This window comes from Pseudophryne corroboree, chromosome 6, assembly GCF_028390025.1.
Source record: "Pseudophryne corroboree isolate aPseCor3 chromosome 6, aPseCor3.hap2, whole genome shotgun sequence".
NCBI lineage: Eukaryota > Metazoa > Chordata > Amphibia > Anura > Myobatrachidae > Pseudophryne > Pseudophryne corroboree.
Window position 1 is genome coordinate 817421093 of NC_086449.1, and position 18189 is coordinate 817439281.

General features: G+C 46.6%; 1 protein-coding gene across 1 annotated transcript in view; it reads left to right on the forward strand.

Moving 5' to 3' along the window:
- The first annotated feature begins 2271 nt into the window (after nt 1-2271).
- The window catches only part of LOC134935781 (uncharacterized), an 81308-nt gene continuing 65390 nt past the window's right edge, over nt 2272-18189 (forward strand). Inside the window, exons 1-2 of the mRNA XM_063930615.1 lie at nt 2272-2506; nt 6111-6191. Of these exons, the coding sequence (XP_063786685.1) occupies nt 6132-6191 (60 nt within the window). The 5' untranslated portion in view covers nt 2272-2506; nt 6111-6131. The remainder of the gene's footprint in view (nt 2507-6110; nt 6192-18189) is intronic.

The following is an 18189-nucleotide window of genomic DNA, read 5'->3' on the forward strand; positions in this document are numbered from 1 at the left end:
CTTAGAGGTGTGAGCGAAGGACGAGAGAAGCTTTCATACGGTAATTAATTACCCGGTATGTGCGCAGCCCCAGATCGCGTAAGATTGCAATTTCATTGAATCTGCCCAATAGACAAAGGGAACAGTGCCTCTAGTGGCCACATTATGACACCACATTTCACAATTCTTACCTGGTCAGTTAACAAGCTGTAAAAGAATATGGATTTTTAAAATACATAATTTCCAAGTACAATTGATATTTGGCATGTGTCCTGGAGAAGGACGTGCTTACAAAAGGGAATAATAGGCAAATATACTAATGATTGGTTTTGCCTTTAAAAAATCCACTGCTTTAAATCCCGCTGATCAGGTGTGACAATGCAAGGTCCGTGCACTATGGACCTGTGCAATCGCTATTTGGGGAGGTTGAGCCATTGGAGGAGGATGGCTCAGGATCCTCTTTCACATTGTCCATAGAGGGCAAGTAGGGATCAGCCAGTGTAGCTGCTTGCTGTGCTGGGATGAAGGAGTTCATTGATAATAGGAGAGAGAGCAGAGGAGGGACAGACCTTACGAGAAAAGTGATAATGAGCTGAACATCTGTAGAGTGCCAGTTGGAAGTGGCTTGCAGAGGCTGCAAGGGTCGGCCCCACCATCTATCTGTGGTGAATGTAATCATGTCCTAAACTTGTGCACTTTCCAAGACAACATAAAAAGCAATATTTCAATACATTTGCCTTTGTACTTTTAACAACTGCATTGTATTGAATTTAATTTAATTAGTACCTTTCCCTATAAGCATTACAGTAAATTGGAACAACTGAGAGGAAAAGATCTTCAGAGAGTGATGCAGATAATCCCTCCAGCATTTTGATAAACAGAGTATGTCGACAGAGCGTTGACATCCACCTCAGCTTTTCCGAACAGGCAGCCAATGGCGGACGTATTGCTCAGTTAGGTGCCGACACCTAATTACTTCAGTGCCTAATCAAGCACTACAGTGGAGATGGAGGCAGACACTTATTAATGCATGAACCCTATCTGCCGCCTGGGGATTCTCACTAAGAAGTGAGATATTGTGCCAAGCGACATCTGCAATTTTATCAAATAGACGGAAGAGACTGCTGGGCTTTTTCTCCTCACTAATTAAATATTAAGTCAATATGTTGCTTTGCTATTACTACAATACAGGAGCATACGTCAATAGTCTGCTAAAATTAAATTATATTCAGCATTTTTTTTTTCTCGTAATGGAGAAGCGGCAAAATATTGAAGAGACTGTGGTATAATAGCTGAATGTGGCGTGACCGTCCGTTGTTCCCCTTGTCACATGTTATTACCCCGCCCTCCCAACATTGTCACATGACACACATCGGGCCAGATTCATGTTTTTTTGTTACTGCGCACCAAACATCTTATAAACTCGTGTGGCGCATGCGTTCCAGTGCGTACGTATGAAGACGCTGTTGCGACTGACACGCACGGTATCAGTAATGTCTTGGGAAAGTGCAGGCCGTTCCTGGGCGGTGACAGGGAGGTGGATTAGTGAATGCACCAAGATGGTGGGTCACGGATGTTGCACCACCAACAGAGGCAGCCCTGTGAATGCTGTGTAGCTGAGCAACTGTGGCAGATTCACAGTCAGGCGCCTCTCAGCTGTATCACCACTCATGGCGGAGTATGGGTAACTGGGCGGGAGTGGGGCATTCGTGCTTAGGATAGACGTGCCACGGGCATTGCTAGTGATGGCTGGCCTGGTGCATACCTATGCATTACGCTGCAACGGCGAGGAACGGTGGTTCGTTTCTTCCCCATGCAGGACAACACGCTCGCACCATGCCCTCGCTGAACTAAGCCCACATGCCAGTGCCCAGTGGCCACTCAGCTACGCTCCTTCAGGTGCAAGTTAGGCGCATCTGAGCTTACACTGACGCTGAAACTCCCGTACTGGCCTGTGCCCACCTCCTCAGCAGGCACCTTTGCTAAATATCATCAAATCCGTCCACTAAACGGGCTTATGTGCATCTATGAGTCAGCCTCCATGTTAATGCACAGCGGAACCTTAGCGGGGTTTATCGCCGGTAGCAACCTCTCTGATGGATACGATTGAGCAATTCCGTCTAATTAATATTCAAATGCAGCAGGAGGCGTCTGTAGGAGGTGCCTGATAGGGTCCAGTTACCTGAACCCAGACCGAAAGTTAATGTCAGAGCGTCTGGTCACAGTACATAGATTATTTTGGTTCTCGAACAGCCAGATAAAATCTCCCACATTCTCTAATCCAGTTCCCAGCAGCAGCCACAGACATGTCTTGGTGACAATACCCTGCTTATTACGGAGACGGTCTTTGTTGTGTTCAGGTCTCCAGGAAGCAGCACTCCTTCCAGGCCCTGCTGCTGCTGCTGCCACCATTGCTGTGACGACCAGCTTGTTGACACAAGCAGATTGCCCAGGTAGCTGCACCCATCCCTGTTCCTGAACTGATCAAGCTGCTGCACAAAAGGGAGGAGGACTCGCAGCCAGGGAGGTAAATATTGATATATAAATCATTGCTGTGTCTCGTCCAACAGATTAGTGATATTGTACCACGAGAGCGGCTGCTGACTGGGAAGCTGTAATTGGGCCGCATGTCAGCTTTTGGGCTGCAATTACCATCGTTTCCCATTGAAGCCGCGCAGATTGCAGTATTTTCGTTCATTTCGGCTCTATTGCCAATCTCAGGGGTGACGCGAGTTATTATGCCTGTGTATCTCCAGCAATAAGTATATACTGCAGCTATTGGTGTCAGGTATACGGCTCTCAGGAGCCAAATAAGGCCAGTAAGATGGCAAACATAACTGGCTTGTTAAGGAATATTGAGCTTTTTATTTATTTATGTATAAGTCGGTCTCGCCGCATGAAAAAAAGTCACCGGTGTCTTATTAATCTTCCCTTCCTTCTTATCTTTTTCTTAACCCTTTACACCTGATGGAGACTTGGGTGGTCATTCCGAGTTGATCGCTAGCTGCATTTGTTCGCTGTGCTGCGATGAGGCAAAAAAATTGCACTTCTGCGCATGCTTATGCGGCGCAATGCGCACGCGCGACGTACTATTACAACAAACAATGTAGTTTCACACAAGGTCTAGCGAAGCTTTTCAATCGCACTGGTGGCTGCAGAGTGATTGACAGGAAGTGGGCGTTTCTGGGTGTCAACTGACCATTTTCAGGGAGTGTTCGGAAAAACGCAGGCGTGGCTGGGCAAACGCAGGGCGTGTTTGTGACGTCAAAACAGGAACTGAACAGTCTGAAGTCATCACAAGCGCTGAGTAGGTATTGAGCTACTCTGAAACTGCACAAAAAAAACTTTGCCGCCGCTCTGCGATCCTTTCGTTCGCACTTCTGTTAAGCTAAAATACATTCCCAGAGGGCGGTGGCATAGCGTTTGTACGGCTGCTAAAAACTGCTAGCGAGCGAACAACTCGGAATGACCGCCTTAGGGTATCAAAACTTCTAACGTGGACTGTCGTAGCTGTTGCCCATAGCAACCAACCAAATTCGAGTACAGTCTATAAAATGATAGAATCTGATTGTTCTCTTTAGGAGGTTTTATATAAGTCAACTGTGATGTTGCTCATAGCAACCAATCAGATTCTACTTAACATTTCTCTAGCTGCTTCTAGAAAATAATAGATAGAATCTGATTGGTTGCTATAGGCAACATCACCAGTTCTAAAAAAAAAACAACCAACGTTAGTAAATTTACCTCAGAGAGTGTTGGGGGGCCTGGTAGCTTACATGAGTGGCAGACAGGACAGGCTGCTCTGATATGTTTAAAACACAATCAGACTGGCAGGTCCCTCTGCCTCTCGGAAGCAAGACCACGCTGTATAGTGTGCGGTATAAGGAAGCACAGCACTGAGGAGGGAAAGGGGGGAGCACCCTGATTGCCCCCCCACTGGTACCACTACGGCAATAAAGGCGACTGGGAACGGCTATGATATAACCAGGTGTGGAGGCATTGATAGTGTTGATGTATATGGGGTGCACTGCTGAGGAACTAATAGTGTAATCACTTGTGATGGCACTAGTGAATTGATAATCAGGGATGGCGCTACCACTAGACGGTGTTGCTGGTGCGGCTTGACATGGGCGTCACTTATTCAACATTGCAGCGCTACCTGTTCTGTTGCAATACTTGCTCTGTTATGGGTATCTAGGGATGGTGAAAGCAGATGAAAATTACAGAAAAAATGCTTTATTCTGTCAAGAAATATATATTAACATTTTTTGTGGGGGGAGAGGGGTGTAACGTTTTTAATAATTATTGATGTTTTGGAACTAAAACCCCAAATCTGGCCAGTTGCCCCTCACCTCTCTAGGCCAGTATCACCTGCTCTGATAAATTCCATCAATACATTATTTATTTATCGCTGTTAATCTAAGTGGTAAAAGTCATTTTAAAAAAACCCAATCATTGGTATCTCAGCAAATGACGCATAAAAGTCTTTATCCCAGTGAGAGCAAAATCTCCCAGCTCAAAATCAATACAGTGACCCCCCCCCAGCTCAAACTCAATACAGTGCCCCCCAGCTCAAACTCCATACACTGCCCCCAAGCTCAAACACAATACAGTGCCCCCCAGCTCAAACGCAGTACAGTGCCCCCCAGCTCAAACTCCATACACTGCCCCCCAGCTCAAACTCCATACAGTGCTCCCCCAGTTCAAACTCAATACAGTGACCCCCCAGCTCAAACTCAATACAGTGCCCCCCAGCTCAAACTCCATACAATGCCCCCAGCTCAAACTCAATACAATTCCCCCCAGCCCAAACACAATACAGTACCTCCCAGCTCAAATGCAATACAGTGCCCCCCCAGCTCAAACGCAATACAGTGCCCCCCAGCTCAAACTAAATACAGTGCCCCCCAGCTTAACCGCAATACAGTGCCTAATTCTGAAACTCAATACAGTGCCTCCCCAGCTCAAACTCAATACAGTGTCCCCCCAGCTCAAACTCAATACAGTGCCCCCCCAGCTCAAACTCAATACAGAGCCCCAGCTCAAACTCAATACAGTGCCCCCCCCCAGCTTAACCTCAATACAGTGCCCTCCAGCTCAAACTCAAAACAGTGCCCCCCATCTTAATCTCAATACAGTGCCCCCCAACTTAACTTCATTACAGTGCCCCCTAGCTTAAACTCAATACAGTGTCTTCTAGCTCAAACTCAGCACACTGCTCCTCAACTCAACCGTAATACAGTGCCCTCAGCTCAAACTCAATACACTGCCCCCCAGCTCAAATGCAATACGGTGTCCCCCAGCTCAAACTCAGTACAGTGCCCCCCCAGATCAAACTCAGCACAGTGCCCCCCAGATCAAACTCAATACAGTGCCCCCCAGCTCAAACTCAATACAGTATCTTCCAGGTCAAACTCAATACAGTGCCTCCCAGCTAAACCGCAATACAGTGCCCCCAGCTCAAGCTCAATACAGTGCCACCCAGCTCAAACTCAATACAGTGCCCCCCAGCTCAAACTCAATACAGTGCCCCCCAGCTCAAACTCAATACAGTGTCTTCCAGACCAAAGTTAATACAGTGCTCCCCAGCTAAACCGCAAAACAGTGCCCCCGGCTCAAGCTCAATACAGTGCCACCCAGCTCAAACTCAATTCAGTGCCCCCCAGGTCAAACTCAATACAGTGCCCCCCAGCTCAAACTCAATACAGTGTCCCCCAGCTCAAACGCAATATAGTGCCCCCCCAGCTCAAACTCAATACAGTGGCCTCAGCTCAAACTCAATACAGTGTCCCCCAGCTGAAACTCAATACACTGTCTCCCAGCTCAAGCGCAATACAGTGGCCCCCCAGCTCAAATGCAATAGTGTCCCCCAGCTCAAACGCAATACAGTACACCCCAGCTCAAACTCAATACAATGCCTCCCAACTTAAACGCAATGCAGTGGCCCTCAGGTACAACTTGGTACCAGGCTCACAAAGAAACTACGTCTAGTTAATTTGTATTTCTGCCACATTGAAATAAAAATTACATTTGCTTAAATCAAGATTAACTTTTTTTTAATCATAACATTGATTTGTTTGATTCACTCCCACTGTATGAAGTTATGTGAAGTTCTCCATTTTCTCCCGCAGAGGGCAACGGCAGACTCAGGAATGTACTCTCCGCAGGTCAGATACTCAGCAGTTACCAAAGACACGGGAGATTTCCCAGAGGTAAAACACTTTCTATAATTATATCTTACAATATATATTTTTCATTACGAAATGTAAATCAAATTTGTAGCTAATATCTTTTTACATTTTTTTTAAATCGCTGGTGTATTTGAGGATTGTGTGAGGAAACCAGAGAATCATGAGGAAACCCACACAAACATGGGGATAACATAAAAACTCCACACAGAGAGATCCCAGGTTGGAATTGAACCCATGATGCTGTGAGGTAGCACTGCTACCACTGTGCGACCATGCTAGGAATGGCCATCGACCCACAATGGTTTGCAACCACCAATGGTCTATGGCTAATGGCAAGTGGCACCCCATACTGAAGAAACATCAGCGGTCCCAGTACAATGGCCGATGTCTGCGCATACACAGCACTCAGCCATCAATGGCTAGAACATCGGTGGTTTCTACCAATGATTTAAACCCATGGACCATCGATGGTACAGCCTGCAATTGCCATTACTATACCATGCAGTGTCTCCATACAGACAGGGCACTTTTTACCCAAGTTGGGTTTGTTGGTGGCCCTGGTTCCACCACTCAAAAACACATGCAAAGGTCCATTTTTATAGGTGGCGTACTTCCTCTAGAAATCGTTACGCCAATGGCAAGATCTCTCCGTTGACAGCAGTGGAAATAGTTATACGATAAAAAATAAAATAAAATATACAAATCTGCTGGGTTCAGAGTGATGCATCACACAGTAAAAGAAGTATTTTTCATTTAACCAGTGGGAAACGCTCTGCCGCAGGGATGTGTTTATCACAACAGCAATACCACCCCTTTGTAATCAGCCGTATTTCAGGATAATGGCCCCAGAGCCATTAGGCCTCTACTGTGCCGGCAACGCTCATGACCACAATTATCTAAATGCTCCTTGAAACGCAGGTGATGTTACGCTCGTCGCACAAAGCCTCAGCTGCTCCATTTAAGATCATTTTTGTTCTCTAAGGACCGATGATGCGAACAAATGAGAAGTAGGTCGGGTGAGAGGAGGTGGGTGGCAAGTTTCGCAGAAAGTATACAAAAATAGTTCCCAGCGGGATTAACATAGACAAGGTTAAAGCGCAGCGAGTAAACTCATTATGTCCTACTATTCTCACACACATTAAGCTTCTGGAAAGCACATATCATCTTAACGTGTCTCCGAGAACACAGTGTTCTGGTCTATTTCCGTGTCTTGCACAAGCCTCGGGTGAGATGCATTTCAGTGTGACCAGAATTGGCCATTGGCAGTGGTAACAAATGAATCTAGCCATTAGTTCTGCAGGTGAGGCGTCAAGGGCTATTTATCTCCGTCCTAAAACTCTAATTAGGCAAGTCAGTGATAGAAGGCAATCTTACAGCTCACCTACTTTGTGCTGCAGTAACTATCTGTGCTTCACAGCCTGAATTATGGGGAATTACACCTTTCATTTGAAGACCTGATGAAAAGGCTTCAAAACAGGTCTTCAAATTTGCAGCATATTCCCAGTGACCTAAAAAGTCTTAGGACAGGATTCTGTAGTCTATCTGCCATTTTTTTTAAACACGTAACTTACTAACCGCCCCCCAAAAGTCACCTAAACAATTGTAGATTTTTTTAAAACTTACTTTAGTCTAAAACACGTTTTTTTAAAAATATATTTTTAAATATTTTTGTGAAAAAGATGTATCTAGTCCCCCCTTCCACTGGTGACAGTGGTGGTTCTAAGGCAGCAAAGCAGGGCTGTTGCCCAGGGCACAGCCACAGTCACCCTGTTGGCATCATCTAATTAGATGGTGCTCACCACTCTCGCCCACCGCTATCAGCTGCTACTAGTGGGTGCTGCACTGCCACCTAAAGCAGTTACTACAGTGACGTGTCAGGAACTGCTGTGGCCGGTAGTACCCACTTCGTCCACGTGAGAGACAGACAGGAGCCATGGACCCACTGCCTCTATCACACCTGAAGTGTCTGGAGCGCCGCGCAGCCACCGATAGTAAAACAGACATAGTGGAACACCTCCATCACACTAGGGAGGACAGAAGAACAAGTAGGATCAGTTAGGGATAGTTCCATCACTCAGCAATCTGTTTGTTTCAGTGTGCCCCTGGTTCCTGTGCCATCTGTGGGGTAAATTTACTAAGAATCGTATTTTCCCGTTTGAGGTCAAAGTTCAATCACGAATGACATCGAAAGTGTAAATATGCAACTTTTTGAATTGATTACGACTAATTTACTAAGCTGCCGTATTCTGCATTTTCGGGTTTTCCGATGTCGATGTCATTCGTTTTTTTAGGCAGTGTTTTACGTGAGTGACTTGTAAAACACTGCCGACTTTAATACAATGAATCTCGGCCGGATCTGAGAGATCCATGCAGGGCTTCATTGTTCACCTTGTAAAAAAAAAAAAAAAATGTTTAAACTTAAAAAAAAAATTGCGTGGGGTCCCCCCTCCTAAGCCAAACCAGCCTCGGGCTCTTTGAGCCGGTCCTGGTTGCAAAAATATGGGTAAAAAATTGACAGGGGTTCCCCCATATTTAAACAACCAGCACCGGGCTCTGCGCCTTGTCCTGGTTCCAAAAATACGGGGGACAAAAAGCGTAGGGGTCCCCCGTATTTTTGAAACCAGCACCGGGCTCCACTAGCTGGACAGATAATGCCACAGCCGGGGGTCACTTTTATACAGTGCCTTGCGGCCGTGGCATCAAATATCCAACTAGTCACCCCTGGCCGGGGTACCCTGGGGGAGTGGGGACCCCTTCAATCAAGGGGTCCCCCCCCCAGCCACCCAAGGGCCAGGGGTGAAGCCAGAGGCTGTCCCCCCCATCCAATAGGCTGCGGATGGGGGGCTGATAGCCTTTGTTGAAAGCAATGAATAATGTTTTTAGTAGCAGTACTACAAGTCCCAGCAAGCTTCCCCCGCAAGCTGGTACTTGGAGAACCACAAGTACCAGCATGCGGCGGAAAACCGGGCCCGCTGGTACCTGTAGTACTACTACTAAAAAAATACCCCAATAAAGACATTACACACACACCTTGAAAGTATAACTTTAATGCATACATACACACCACCATATACACATACTTACTAGAGATGAGCGGGTTCGGTTTCTCTGAAACCGAACCCGCACGAACTTCATGTTTTTTTCACGGGTCCGAGCAGACTCGGATCCTCCCGCCTTGCTCGGTTAACCCGAGCGCGCCCGAACGTCATCATGACGCTGTCGGATTCTCGCGAGACTCGGATTCTATATAAGGAGCCGCGCGTCGCCGCCATTTTCACACGTGCATTGAGATTGATAGGGAGAGGACGTGGCTGGCGTCCTCTCCATTAGAAATTAGATTAGAAGAGAGAGAGAGATTGTGCAGAGTCAGACAGAGTTTACCACAGTGACCAGTGCAGTTGTTGTTAGTTAACTTTTATTTATTTTAATATATATCCGTTCTCTGCTATATCCGTTCTCTGCCTGAAAAAAAACGATACACAGCAGCAGCCAGTCACACAGTGTGACTCAGTCTGTGTGCACTCAGCTCAGCCCAGTGTGCTGCACATCAATGTATAAAAGGCAAAGCTTATAATAATTGTGGGGGAGACTGGGGAGCACTGCAGGTTGTTATAGCAGGAGCCCCCAGGAGTACATAATATTATATTAATTTAAAATTAAACAGTGCACACTTTTGTTGCAGGAGTGCCACTGCCAGTGTGACTAGTGGTGACCACAGTGCCTGACCACCAGTATAGTAGTATATTCATTGTTGTATGTATTGTATACTATCTCTTTATCAACCAGTCTATATTAGCAGCAGACACAGTACAGTGCGGTAGTTCACGGCTGTGGCTACCTCTGTGTCGGCAGTCGGAACTCGGCAGGCAGTCCGTCCATCCATAATTGTATTACAATATATACCACCTAACCGTGGTATTTTTTTTTCTTTCTTTATACCGTCATAGTGTCATACTAGTTGTTACGAGTATACTACTATCTCTTTATCAACCAGTGTACAGTGCGGTAGTTCACGGCTGTGGCTACCTCTGTGTCGGCAGTCGGCAGGCAGTCCGTCCATCCATAATTGTATTATTATTATAATATATACCACCTAACCGTGGTTTTTTTTCCATTCTTTATACCGTCGTCATAGTGTCATACTAGTTGTTACGAGTATACTACTATCTCTTTATCAACCAGTGTACAGTGCGGTAGTTCACGGCTGTGGCTACCTCTGTGTCGGCAGTCGGCAGGCAGTCCGTCCATCCATAATTGTATTATTATTATAATATATACCACCTAACCGTGGTTTTTTTATACCACCTAACCGTGGCAGTCCGTCCATAATTGTATACTAGTAAACTATCCAATCCATCCATCTCCATTGTTTACCTGAGGTGCCTTTTAGTTCTGCCTATAAAATATGGAGAACAAAAAAGTTGAGGTTCCAAAATTAGGGAAAGATCAAGATCCACTTCCACCTCGTGCTGAAGCTGCTGCCACTAGTCATGGCCGAGACGATGAAATGCCAGCAACGTCGTCTGCCAAGGCCGATGCCCAATGTCATAGTACAGAGCATGTCAAATCCAAAACACCAAATATCAGAAAAAAAAGGACTCCAAAACCTAAAATAAAATTGTCGGAGGAGAAGCGTAAACTTGCCAATATGCCATTTACCACACGGAGTGGCAAGGAACGGCTGAGGCCCTGGCCTATGTTCATGGCTAGTGGTTCAGCTTCACATGAGGATGGAAGCACTCAGCCTCTCGCTAGAAAACTGAAAAGACTCAAGCTGGCAAAAGCACCGCAAAGAACTGTGCGTTCTTTGAAATCCCAAATCCACAAGGAGAGTCCAATTGTGTCGTTTGCGATGCCTGACCTTCCCAACACTGGACGTGAAGAGCATGCGCCTTCCACTATTTGCACGCCCCCTGCAAGTGCTGGAAGGAGCACCCGCAGTCCAGTTCCTGATAGTCAGATTGAAGATGTCAGTGTTGAAGTACACCAGGATGAGGAGGATATGGGTGTTGCTGGCGCTGGGGAGGAAATTGACCAGGAGGATTCTGATGGTGAGGTGGTTTGTTTAAGTCAGGCACCCGGGGAGACACCTGTTGTCCGTGGGAGGAATATGGCCGTTGACATGCCAGGTGAAAATACCAAAAAAATCAGCTCTTCGGTGTGGAGGTATTTCACCAGAAATGCGGACAACAGGTGTCAAGCCGTGTGTTCCCTTTGTCAAGCTGTAATAAGTAGGGGTAAGGACGTTAACCACCTCGGAACATCCTCCCTTATACGTCACCTGCAGCGCATTCATAATAAGTCAGTGACAAGTTCAAAAACTTTGGGTGACAGCGGAAGCAGTCCACTGACCAGTAAATCCCTTCCTCTTGTAACCAAGCTCACGCAAACCACCCCACCAACTCCCTCAGTGTCAATTTCCTCCTTCCCCAGGAATGCCAATAGTCCTGCAGGCCATGTCACTGGCAAGTCTGACGAGTCCTTTCCTGCCTGGGATTCCTCCGATGCATCCTTGCGTGTAACGCCTACTGCTGCTGGCGCTGCTGTTGTTGCCGCTGGGAGTCGATGGTCATCCCAGAGGGGAAGTCGTAAGCCCACTTGTACTACTTCCAGTAAGCAATTGACTGTTCAACAGTCCTTTGCGAGGAAGATGAAATATCACAGCAGTCATCCTACTGCAAAGCGGATAACTGAGTCCTTGACAACTATGTTGGTGTTAGACGTGCGTCCGGTATCCGCCGTTAGTTCACAGGGAACTAGACAATTTATTGAGGCAGTGTGCCCCCGTTACCAAATACCATCTAGGTTCCACTTCTCTAGGCAGGCGATACCGAGAATGTACACGGACGTCAGAAAAAGACTCACCAGTGTCCTAAAAAATGCAGTTGTACCCAATGTCCACTTAACCACGGACATGTGGACAAGTGGAGCAGGGCAGGGTCAGGACTATATGACTGTGACAGCCCACTGGGTAGATGTATGGACTCCCGCCGCAAGAACAGCAGCGGCGGCACCAGTAGCAGCATCTCGCAAACGCCAACTCTTTCCTAGGCAGGCTACGCTTTGTATCACCGCTTTCCAGAATACGCACACAGCTGAAAACCTCTTACGGCAACTGAGGAAGATCATCGCGGAATGGCTTACCCCAATTGGACTCTCCTGTGGATTTGTGGCATCGGACAACGCCAGCAATATTGTGTGTGCATTAAATATGGGCAAATTCCAGCACGTCCCATGTTTTGCACATACCTTGAATTTGGTGGTGCAGAATTTTTTAAAAAACGACAGGGGCGTGCAAGAGATGCTGTCGGTGGCCAGAAAAATTGCGGGACACTTTCGGCGTACAGGCACCACGTACAGAAGACTGGAGCACCACCAAAAACTACTGAACCTGCCCTGCCATCATCTGAAGCAAGAAGTGGTAACGAGGTGGAATTCAACCCTCTATATGCTTCAGAGGTTGGAGGAGCAGCAAAAGGCCATTCAAGCCTATACAATTGAGCACGATATAGGAGATGGAATGCACCTGTCTCAAGTGCAGTGGAGAATGATTTCAACGTTGTGCAAGGTTCTGATGCCCTTTGAACTTGCCACACGTGAAGTCAGTTCAGACACTGCCAGCCTGAGTCAGGTCATTCCCCTCATCAGGCTTTTGCAGAAGAAGCTGGAGGCATTGAAGAAGGAGCTAACACGGAGCGATTCCGCTAGGCATGTGGGACTTGTGGATGCAGCCCTTAATTCGCTTAACAAGGATTCACGGGTGGTCAATCTGTTGAAATCAGAGCACTACATTTTGGCCACCGTGCTCGATCCTAGATTTAAAGCCTACCTTGGATCTCTCTTTCCGGCAGACACAGGTCTGCTGGGGTTGAAAGACCTGCTGGTGACAAAATTGTCAAGTCAAGCGGAACGCGACCTGTCAACATCTCCTCCTTCACATTCTCCCGCAACTGGGGGTGCGAGGAAAAGGCTCAGAATTCCGAGCCCACCCGCTGGCGGTGATGCAGGGCAGTCTGGAGCGACTGCTGATGCTGACATCTGGTCCGGACTGAAGGACCTGACAACGATTACGGACATGTCGTCTACTGTCACTGCATATGATTCTCTCAACATTGATAGAATGGTGGAGGATTATATGAGTGACCGCATCCAAGTAGGCACGTCACACAGTCCGTACTTATACTGGCAGGAAAAAGAGGCAATTTGGAGGCCCTTGCACAAACTGGCTTTATTCTACCTAAGTTGCCCTCCCACAAGTGTGTACTCCGAAAGAGTGTTTAGTGCCGCCGCTCACCTTGTCAGCAATCGGCGTACGAGGTTACATCCAGAAAATGTGGAGAAGATGATGTTCATTAAAATGAATTATAATCAATTCCTCCGCGGAGACATTGACCAGCAGCAATTGCCTCCACAAAGTACACAGGGAGCTGAGATGGTGGATTCCAGTGGGGACGAATTGATAATCTGTGAGGAGGGGGATGTACACGGTGATATATCGGAGGGTGAAGATGAGGTGGACATCTTGCCTCTGTAGAGCCAGTTTGTGCAAGGAGAGATTAATTGCTTCTTTTTTGGGGGGGGGTCCAAACCAACCCGTCATATCAGTCACAGTCGTGTGGCAGACCCTGTCACTGAAATGATGGGTTGGTTAAAGTGTGCATGTCCTGTTTTGTTTATACAACATAAGGGTGGGTGGGAGGGCCCAAGGATAATTCCATCTTGCACCTCTTTTTTCTTTTCTTTTTCTTTGCATCATGTGCTGATTGGGGAGGGTTTTTTGGAAGGGACATCCTGCGTGACACTGCAGTGCCACTCCTAGATGGGCCAGGTGTTTGTGTCGGCCACTAGGGTCGCTAATCTTACTCACACAGCTACCTCATTGCGCCTCTTTTTTTCTTTGCGTCATGTGCTGTTTGGGGAGGGTTTTTTGGAAGGGACATCCTGCGTGACACTGCAGTGCCACTCCTAGATGTGCCCGGTGTTTGTGTCGGCCACTAGGGTCGCTAATCTTACTCACACAGTCAGCTACCTCATTGCGCCTCTTTTTTTCTTTGCGTCATGTGCTGTTTGGGGAGGGTTTTTTGGAAGGGCCATCCTGCGTGACACTGCAGTGCCACTCCTAGATGGGCCCGGTGTTTGTGTCGGCCACTAGGGTCGCTAATCTTACTCACACAGCTACCTCATTGCGCCTCTTTTTTTCTTTGCGTCATGTGCTGTTTGGGGAGGGTTTTTTGGAAGGGCCATCCTGCGTGACACTGCAGTGCCACTCCTAGATGGGCCCGGTGTTTGTGTCGGCCACTAGGGTCGCTAATCTTACTCACACAGCTACCTCATTGCGCCTCTTTTTTTCTTTGCGTCATGTGCTGTTTGGGGAGGGTTTTTTGGAAGGGACATCCTGCGTGACACTGCAGTGCCACTCCTAGATGGGCCCGGTGTTTGTGTCGGCCACTAGGGTCGCTTATCTTACTCACACAGCGACCTCGGTGCAAATTTTAGGACTAAAAATAATATTGTGAGGTGTGATGTGTTCAGAATAGGCTGAAAATGAGTGTAAATTATGTTTTTTGAGGTTAATAATACTTTGGGATCAAAATTACCCCCAAATTCTATGATTTAAGCTGTTTTTTAGGGTTTTTTGAAAAAAACACCCGAATCCAAAACACACCCGAATCCGACAAAAATAATTCGGTGAGGTTTTGCCAAAACGCGTTCGAACCCAAAACACGGCCGCGGAACCGAACCCAAAACCAAAACACAAAACCCGAAAAATTTCAGGCGCTCATCTCTAATACTTACCTTATGTTCACACGAGGGTCGGTCCTCTTCTCCAGTAGAATCCATGGTGTACCTGTTGAAAAAATCCTACTCACCAAATCCAGTGTAGAGGGCTCCTCGGATAATCCATTTGTAATCCACGTACTTGTAAAAATAAAAAAACGGGACACCCGACCACGAACTGAAAGGGGACCCATGTTTTCACATGGGACCCCTTTCCCCGAATGCCAGAAACCCCCTCTGACTGATGTCTAAGTGGGTTTCTTCAGCCAATCAGGGAGTGCCACGTTGTGGCACCCTCCTGATCGGCTGTGTGCTCCTGTACTGTCTGACAGGCGGCACACGGCAGTGTTACAATGTAGCGCCTATGCGCTCCATTGTAACCAATGGTGGGAACTTTGTGGTCAGCGGTGAGGTCACTTTCGGACCCCACGCATTTTTTTTTTAAAAATTATAACATTTCCCACCCCTTCCCACTGAAAAACATGCACGGATCTCATGGATCCGTGCATGCCTATACAAACACGGGATAAAAAAGCAGGTCTGTTTTTTGTTAGCACTTTTTCACGATTTGTATTTTAGCACGGCAGTGTTTGGCTATTGTCGGCAGTGTTTGTGTTTTGCACTTTTTAGTAAATGACCGATTTCTACCAAATTGCAGGCGTATTTGACCGATGGTGTATTGATTCGTGATTTTTTCCTAGGACTTCCAAAATATTACGAATGCCCTCATCACTGCCGTGATTTTTGCTTAGTAAATTACCGAGATGACACTTTGAAGAAAAAACGGCATCTCGGTCAAAATCGGGACCTTAGTAAATATACCCCTGTGTGTGCATAAATGGCTCTACTGTGGTGTAACATATATAAGGGTCTCTACTGTGGCGTAACATGTATAAGGGGCTCTACTGTGGTGTAACATGTATAAGGGGCTCTACTGTGGTGTAACATGTATAAGGGGCTCTACTGTGGCGTAACATATATAAGGGGCTCTACTGTGGTGTAACATGTATAAGGGGCTCTACTGTGGCGTAACATGTATAAGTGGCTCTAATGTGGTGTAATGTGTATAAGGGGCTCTACTGTGGTGTAACATGTATAAGGGGTTCTACTGTGGTGTAATGTGTATAAATGGCTTTACTGTGGTGTAACATATATAAGGGGCTCTACTGTGGTGTAACATGTATAAGGGGCTCTACTGTGGTGTAATATACATAAGGGGCTCTACAGTGATGTAACATGTATAAGGGGCTCTACTGTGGTGTAACATGTATAAGGGGTTCTACTGTGGTGTAATGTGTATAAATGGCTCTACTGTGGTGTAACATATATAAGGGTCTCTACTGTGGCGTAACATGTATAAGCGGCTCTATTGTGGTGTAATGTGTATAAGGGGCTCTACTGTGGTGTAACATGTATAAGGGGTTCTACTGTGGTGTAATGTGTATAAATGGCTTTACTGTGGTGTAACATACATAAGAGGCTCTACTGTGGTGTAACATGTATAAGGGGCTCTACTGTGGTGTAATGTGTGTAAGGGGCTCTACTGTGTTGTAACGTGCATAAGGGGCTCTACCATGGCATAATGTGTAAAAGGGGCTCTTCTGTGGCGTTACATGTATAAAGAGCTCTACTGTGTGACATAACGTGTGTAAAGGGCTCTACTTCAGTGGCGTCACAAGGGGGGTTCAGGGGGGAGGGGGTGCAAATCGCATCCGGGTGTCACCTGCCGAGGGGTGACGCTAAAATGCCAGCTCCTGCTCAGTGACAAGAGCCGGGTACTGCACTGTAACATTATGTGCAGCACCGGGCTCCTGCCACAATGTAGTAGCTGGCAATACAGCCTACCATGTCACTTTGGGCAGCCCGCACCTCCCGGACCCTTGGCATGACAAAAGTGGCGGTTGGGCACCACGCCGCGCCCATTGAGACCGCGCCCCCTTTTTGCCAATGCGCGCCTTTGGCGCAATTACTAGCTCCTGCTGACGGCTGGTGTCATAGAGGCTAGTGATGCCTCAACTGTGTGGCATATCGTGTATAAGGGCTCCTACCTACTGTGTGGTATTATGTGAATAACAGACACTACTGTGTGGTATTATGTGAATAACAGACACTACTGTGTGGTATTATGTGAATAACAGACACTACTGTGTGGTGTTATGTGAATAACAGACACTACTGTGTGGTGTTATGTGAATAACAGACACTACTGTGTGGTGTTATGTGAATAAAAGACACTACTGTGTGGTGTTATGTGAATAAAAGACACTACTGACAATGCTAAATTCCTTTGTCGTATAACCAACCCTTATGAAGCTAAGAACACTGTACGCTGTTTACTTAAGAAGTACCGTAATGGTACGCTATCTGCGTAGCGATCGCTCAGCCGTAGGCGAGACGCTCAAGCGTCACGTTCGCTCGCGGCCCAGTGATCACAGGACACGTTATTGGTTAAGTCTAGGGGAAAGATTCGCTGTTACGTAGTGTACGCTAGAGACCACGAGGAGGTCACCAGCGATGCAGACGCTTACAACACTTTACCTTGATATTAAACCTTATACCAATGAAACACACAGAATACCTTAATGTGAGTACAGGGTGTAAATGCAACCTTGTGTAACCTGACTACCTACAAAGCTGTTTGAGCGTCACCGACGCTCAAATGAACACTTAACACTATAGTAAATACACAAATACTGATTTAGGGTTCCAAAGCCTATTATCTGTATTATATCTAGTATACTTGTAAAAGAGTAACACAGTACAAATGATACACTACAATATAACAAAGACTTCCTAACCAAACACCTAACTAAGGGATAAACTACAATACTATCCTGGTCTAACACAATACAATACAATACTATCAAGTTTAGTCTAGGGGAGATATGAGAGAAAAGAGAAAATAGAGAGAGAGAGAGATAGACACAGAGAGAGAGAGAGGAATTGGCTCACAGAAAGACAATGATTACGGAGAGAACTTACGCACAAAGGGTATGATCGCCAGCGCCTCGATATCCAGCTCCCGATTATCAGCAGATAACCGTTGATGAGAGAGTGAGAGCTGGATGTGGTCGGTCTGCCTATTTATGCCCCACACACAATGCAATCTCCTAGTCCCTACAATCCTACAGTTTATTGGACACAGGAATTCGGCCCTGTACTGTAACCAAAGGTCATAGGTTGATTCATACAGGTGGGCTGTGCTGATTTCCAACAGCTCAGGTGGGTGGGGAACTGGGTT